The sequence below is a fragment of the Ipomoea triloba genome, chromosome 12 (genome assembly GCF_003576645.1).
Source record: "Ipomoea triloba cultivar NCNSP0323 chromosome 12, ASM357664v1".
Lineage (NCBI taxonomy): Eukaryota > Viridiplantae > Streptophyta > Magnoliopsida > Solanales > Convolvulaceae > Ipomoea > Ipomoea triloba.
Window position 1 is genome coordinate 14177062 of NC_044927.1, and position 7400 is coordinate 14184461.

Here is a 7400-nt window from a genome sequence, read left to right on the forward strand (position 1 = left end):
TATTTTAGTGACAATTATAACCAATCTCTAATATATTATCTTGCATTTATATACTTTGAATTACCGATTTAAATAAACAAATTCAACATTCAATTACATATGCATGAACATCTCCTATATAATCTTGTATTGATACACTTTGAAGTACTTATTTAAAAATAAATATTGGGCATTATCCTATTCGCGCAACGTGCGTGAAAAAACTAGTCAATGAATAAAGTAGGAATTGAAATTACAGTGTTTGGTATGCAAGAATAGGAGTACAGGGAATTGAAAGGTAAGAAACGACAAAATGACTAAAATGCCCTTATGTTGTAGTAGTAGAATAATAATAATAATAATAATAATAATAATAATAATTCTTTTAATAATAATAATAATAATAATTCTTTCAAAATAATAATAATAATAATAATATTCTTTCAAATTATAAAAAAATAAAAAAATAAAAAGACAAAGGGTATGGGAGTACGGGAAAAATTGTCTTTACACTAACAAAATTACCATCCTCTCCATGAATTGCAATTCATCATTTTGATGGAATTGCAATTCCCTCCAACCAAACAATATAGTTTAGGAATTCATTGAATTGCAATTCAATGAATTCCAATTCCCCCAAAACTACACTCAACCAAACAACCCTTGAACTGTTTAACAAGTCAAACAAACTAAAATTGACTGATAAGCTAACTATGTTACCAAACATGGCCTTAATATTACATAAATAAAATTTAAAACTTTGAATATCATTAATATAAAAAAATGATTTATTTACGAATAAATCAAAAAAAAATCTAGTTTCTTTTTTTAATATTTTCATAAGGGAGAGTCATTAAATGTGATCTGAGCACAAGAATGAGTATAACTGATAATGAAACCGCCTAACGGCCGGCAAATTATTGCATGGACCATGATCCACACAGCTGTGTGGACCANTCCACACAGCTGTGTGGACCATGGTCCATGCAATAATGATTGAGAACGGCCCTAACTAGTGATTTTGCGTTTGTGCGTAGACTAATAAATATTCCATCCACAAAACTGTTCTGCGAGTCCAAACATCAAACACCTCATAGGCGCTAAAATGGAGAAATCTTCTTCCGCATCGGATACTGTGGAGACTGTCCTTCGAACCCTAATCACCAGAGGCTGGTCTTTCCGCGACATTGATCAAGTCAAATTACTCCTTTCAGCTCAAGCTAGCTCGCCCACCATCGATTCAATCGAATCAGAACTTATCAATTTGGACTTGCGATCCATAGGCGGCAAATCATTACCAGATTCTTCTTCTCTTCGCAAAATTTCTCATCTCCGGGGCCCCTTAGTCCTTCAAGTACTTCACTTCTCTTTCTCGTTCTCTCTGTCTAGTTTCTGTGCATGCAAGTAATTAAGGTTTATTTATTTATTACAAATAGTGTGATTGTAATGTTGATAAGATATGTATTTATATTTCTGCTGATTGGCATTGTCCTTCATTGGTTGCATCTGGTCTTAACTAAACTCGACCTCATGATTTATTTCTATTAATTATGACATTTTGGTTGCTGTTGTAAGCCATCTAGTGTCTGGACAAAACTTTTCTGAATGAACTTCGGAGTTGTCAGCGTTTGTCACCAAAATGAATGGACTAGCTTGAGTCAGAAGCAAAGAAAGTAATTGTACAAGTTTCGGAGTGATATTTGTATAAAAGCTTAACCGTGAATCCGTGATAGCCTTCATAGTTAATGTTCAACAATGATTTTGGTTGTGTTTGGTTCGCACATGGGAATCGGAATCAGAATGGGAATCAAATACTTAGTAATGGTAATGGTTTTGGTGAAAGTATTTTGCATGTTTGGTAGTAGGATGGAAATGTGGAATTGGAATGATTACCAATATTGATGTTTGGTTATTATGACCTTATAATGGGAATAAAGGTTTTAAAAATACAAAAACAAAAAGTTAAGACAATTGATCCTAATATAATGACATCTTGAACAAAAAAAATCAAAACAAAAATCTAAAAGCACTAATTCAAGCTTAAAAATCATATTACTAATAAGGTGGAATGATATTTGTTTTAATTAGGGAATGGAGTTTTTAATTGAAGGTGTAATCAATTCACATAGTTGTGTTCTAAACAGTTGTCAACCAAACACTATGATTTTGATTCTTATTCTTGGTGTGTAAACCCATGAACCAAAAACACCCTTTATTCCTTCTTGAATCATAACATGTCTTTATGAAAATAAATAGGAATTATCTGTTGATCATGGACGGTTCGGTTGAAATGTTGAGTGTATAAACCATAGGGGAAAAAACTGCTATGTTTTACTCTTAAGAAGACCTCCCAAATTCTTAGAAGCTTAGAATCCAACTTGGAGGCAAAATGTTCACAGAAACATGATTAGAATGCTGATGGTACTAAATTTGTGGTAAGTTTCTCTATTAGTGTTATATGACAAAATGTTGACAGAAACTTGGTACTAATGATTTTAACCAATAACAACTCCAGTCACATATTATGGGATTTTCAACGAGTGTCTTTCTTACTTTTCTAGTTAATATATAACATATCAGTTCTGACTTTTCCTTCTTGTAAATGGGGTTATGACTAAGTTTAGTATATTTGTGCCTTTCCACATGATAATTATTCATTTTCTACTTAGCTTCAAGTTTCAACCCTACTTTTCATAACGTATGCCCATCCCACCTTTTTTTTTTTTTTTTTTTTTTTTTTTTTTAAATTAATTTTTAAAAATACTCCATAATNTTCTTTTTTTTTTTTTTTTTTTTTTTTTTTTTTTTTTTTTTTTTTTTTTTTTTTTTTTTTTTTTTTTTTTTTTTTTTTTTTTTTTTTTTTTTTTTTTTTTTTTTTTAAATTAATTTTTAAAAATACTCCATAATTTTTAATGTTTATTTGTTTTTTTTTTTTGTTTTGTTTTGTTTTGTTATTATTATTATTTTTTTATGTTATTTTATTTTATTTTATTTTTGGTTGTAGATATCTTCTGTTAGAGATATATCTTGCAGCAAAATGACTGAGAGTTCAGGAAATACAAAAAATCGGCGTCTTTTGAGATTGAAGCTCACTGATGGACATTCTGAAGTAACTGCTATAGAGTACTCTTACATACCGACAATTCCTGATGATGTTATACCTGGCACTAAGGTATTCTGAATTTTGAATGAAGATTAGTCTATGATATTTTGTGAGTTGTGGTTTCCTTCATGGTAGACTTTCCATTTACTTTCAGATCCTTATCAATTTCAAAATCTGTGTATGTAATGGTTCATTATTATGGGTATATATTGACTCAACTCTACAGCAAAATTTGGTGACCACTCTATCATGTACTTGACTATCCATGGACCTCATGTTCTTTTGTGTGTGTTGTATCATTACATGCTAACTTCTTTCATAACATTCTCCAACATTCATGTATGCATGGAATTATTGTAAAATATGTTTGGTGGCTCCAATTAGTTAGCGGAATTATCTTCCATAGTAGGTACATTGGGAAGGCCTACTGGCACAATTTAATGAATTAGTACTAATTGAATTGCACTGCTGGTTGACCGAGTTCAGTTAGTTTCCTGTTCATGATATTATAACTCCTGAGAAATGCTTTGGGTGTTCTTCAGTTTCATGATCCTAACTATTTGTACCGCCACTTGGCTACTAAAATCAGGATCACTTGTTTTTCTTGCAAATACCTGGCCTCTCTAACTTATTTACAATTTGTGTTCCTGGCAGGTCCGCTTGGAAAATAAAACTGTAGTTCGTAGTGGTATTGTATGTTTAAATGCCAAAACAATTGTTGTTTTAGGTGGTCTTGTCGAGTCACTTTATGAGGAATGGCAAATGAACCAAAAATATTCAGGTGTACCGCGCTCATCTTTGAGGCAATTGCAAGAAGAAGGCTATTCTGGTCCTCCACCATTTGAAAAGTTGCAAGTTAGAGCTTATCAAAAGAACCTTGCTCAGCAGAAGAGAGATTCCCGTAAGTGTTATGATACTAAGCTGTTATACATAAATATAAATGTATATAATATACATATACATACCTATGTGTGTGTGTGTATATGACTAAATGGGTGTATTATATATGCATGTATGTACACTTGGTCACTGCTGTTTGGTGGTATATAATCTGATGACATCTTGACTTATATCACTTTGTACACATTTTGGTCTGAGTTTATGGAACTAGTCTTGGTTCTTGTCTAATGGTAGATATTTTAAATGCATGGTCAGGTGTTTTATCTGTGAAGTGTCCACTCTGTAGTGAAGTTTTATCTTTTTGTCTCTTCTAAAGATGATTTTGCTGAAGCATTTAAAATATCTTTACTGAACCAAAATAGTGAAATATTTGCTGTGCAGAGTTTTCCATGTCTTCCTCTAAAAGTTCTGTATTCAAGCCTACTGGAAAAAATGATAGTTCTATGACCCCCCAGATCCATAATGATTCAAGGAATGATACCATGGATGATGATCTGAAGCAACCTACTCATTCTGAAAAAAATGAAGAAAAGCCAACCAGCTCTGAAGCAAGACCAAAAGAAGGTGTGTCCCATATTAGTTCTGGTACAATGCAAGTGATGTTTGCTATTTAAAAAAACAAAAAAGAGACAAAATTGCAATTAATAATCTTTAAAGAATTGTCCCTTGATACTTGAGAATAGCAAATTGATTCTCTATCAAGGGAAAACAAGAAAAAAAGTGGTATATTCATCTTGTCATTGAGATTGATTTCAATTGCTTGCTCTTTACTTCTATGTCAACACAATTCATTGAAAGTCTTGTCATTTAAGCATTTGATGTCCACTGAAGATGGTGTTTCTCAATCTTTGACAGTTGCCGAATCTTTCCCTGTTCAAAATCAAGCAGCTTCACAAAAACTGCTTCAGAAAATGAGCCAGCCTACCAGGGGTAACCATCGCACAAGAGGTCAAAGACATAGGGGGAAGGGAAAAGAGGAAGACTCACATCTTCTTACGCTTGATGAGTGGGAAAGGAGTAAAACGGGAAACTTTTCAGGAACTCAAAAACTTTCTGATATTAGCCAGGACGAGGATCTTGCAAGGCAGCTTCAAGAGCAGTTTGATTTGGAAGATGTTCATGTAAGCTATTTCATGCAACGATTTTTGTCTTCCTTTATAATCTGCTGTACCTTTTTTGGACTTTATTGGGTTGATGGATCTACCATCATTGTCAAATTCAACTTGGGGTTATCCTTATACATCCTTTTATACATTGCTGATGATACTGTTACCAAAGTAAGAAGGGAGTTTTTACTCTTCTCATTTTTTAATAAGTGGAATTCAATTTTTGTTCATAATGGTCCACTCAGCACTACACCCCTATATTCAACTTGGTTTCTCGATCTCTCCAAATGCTAATATACACTATGTAGATATTGATTTTTAAATAGATTCTCTTTTCATTAGAGATTTCCATGGTGGTTTGAGTATGATAATTGTCATCACTATTTATTTAGGTACAAAATGATTCTAGCACAACAGAGGCAGAAAATATAAGGCTGAGCATGTTCAGATTTGACAGAGATGATGCAAGAGCTCATGGCACAACAGGGTTTAGGGGAAGAGGAAGGGGAAGAGGAAGAGGAAGGAGGGGAGGCAGAGGGAGAACTTGATTTTGTTATACCGTTCAGCCTCCTGTCATGTTTTCTCAGGTCTGTCTTTTATGACATGCAATTCGTATACATGAAACAATCCAACATATACAAACATTTCAATCTCAATGTTGGCAACGAATCTTCATTTAGCATGCATTTGTTGCATTTCCTTGCAGTTTATTTTCTTCTGGAAGCTTAGTTAACACCAAAAACGAAGGACAGGCTGGGTTTCTTCACCACCCTATCTGGCTATCTCAATGGTAATCGACTTGGTTACTCGTCTACTTCATTATTTTGCTGCATCCAGCCTTATTACTCAAACGTAGAATTTGTTTCTAGTTTGTCTTGTTCTCTAGTGTGCCTTGGGAATATGTGGGGTTTTAAAGTGTTCTAGGACGGATATTAGCTGGACTAGAGAGATTTTTGGCGTTGGAGTAATGCAAATTTGATAAAGCTGTTTCAAATTTATTTGGAAAAATGATGCTTGCACTTGCACTTGCACTATTTGGGTCGATGCCCTGAAAGAAAAAAGGAGAGAAATCTAACCCATTGTGACTGTGGGAGTGTAAATATCATTGCTTATTTACTTGACCCAGGTCCTCCAGCACAGCACTCCATACCTTGTCGTAATGTCCGGCCAGCCCATAATTATATTCAATCTGATGGAACAGCTGAACTCCGGAAGACCCTGTGTGGGCACACAACTATGTGAATCACGGTTCAAAATGACGTCGTTGAATTTTATGAGTAATGTATTTTATGTGTTAGAATATGTACTTTATGTGTTAGAATAATGAAATTTTTAAACTAAAATAATGTATTTTATGAGTTAAAATAATGTGCATTATTTTTTAAAATAATGTATATTACACTTTAAATAATGTACATTATGAGTTGTAAACATGTATGTTGCACTGGATATGTTGAAAAAATTATGCAAAATAATATTATTTTTAAATCGTTGTCCACACAGTTGTGTGGATCGTGGTTCACGTAATATTGCCTGTGTGCTACATGTGCTTTGCCTGGCTGCGGAATAATAAAAGAAAAATTGTGTACTTTAGGATGTTAAGCCGCCATGTATAAAGTTTTTATTTTAAAAGTACAGACAGAGCTTCTGCTTTCAAGATTGGATGACTATGCGACTAGTTTTGCTTGGATTTTTTTTTTTTATAATTTTTTTTTAAAGCAGCTTGGAAAGTTGAAACACACGACTCCTACTATTGGTGCGAGCTTCTCTCCGGTACAAAAGTGTATTTTGGATACTTAATTTTGTACAAGACCTTAATTTCTAGTGTGCGTGTCTTGTACCATTTTTGTTTTGTTTTCTTTTTTCCTTTTCCGTTTTCTGAAAACAAAAGTTATGTTTTTATATTTTGTTAATTATACAACGAAGTTTACGTAAATATGTATGGATCAAATGAGGATGTGAGGATGTGAGAATGTGAGATGGGGGGTTGGGTAGTTGTATACCGTAATTGAAAAGTACTCTATGTCATTTATTAATAAAATAAAAACAAAAATTTTTAAAATAGAAACTTTACCAATGTACTACACTAGAACTCATCTACAACAAATCAATATTTGTTTGAGTGAAACTCGTAGCCACTACTTGAAATATGCAATGCTAATAGGACACTACTGTTGGAGTTAAATTTCTAATCTTGTAGTTATCAAATAAATAGCATGATCACTACTTTCATTGGGAGTCGAACTTATAACCTTGTGATTATTTTTAAAAAAAAAAAGAAGCCTGATCAACAATTTGGTTGGGTTACCCCT

At 33.0% G+C, this 7400-nt stretch overlaps 1 protein-coding gene across 4 annotated transcripts; it reads left to right on the top strand.

Annotated features, from left to right (window-relative positions):
* The first annotated feature begins 1006 nt into the window (after positions 1-1006).
* LOC115998164 (tudor domain-containing protein 3) lies at positions 1007-6560 on the top strand. Of its 4 annotated transcripts, XR_004093846.1 has the most exons (8): positions 1007-1333; positions 2984-3151; positions 3737-3983; positions 4364-4546; positions 4838-5103; positions 5481-5675; positions 5795-5878; positions 6215-6560. XR_004093846.1 is itself a non-coding variant. In XM_031237656.1 (7 exons), the coding sequence occupies exons 1-6, from the start codon at positions 1085-1087 to the stop codon at positions 5634-5636; spliced, it is 1269 nt and encodes a 422-aa protein (XP_031093516.1). In that variant the 5' UTR covers positions 1007-1084; the 3' UTR covers positions 5637-5675; positions 5795-6560. The 4 variants fall into 4 exon arrangements, 2 of the variants coding, with proteins under 2 accessions (XP_031093516.1, XP_031093515.1); XR_004093845.1 differs by having other exon boundaries at positions 5481-5878; XM_031237656.1 differs by having other exon boundaries at positions 5795-6560.
* The last annotated feature ends 840 nt before the right edge of the window (positions 6561-7400 follow it).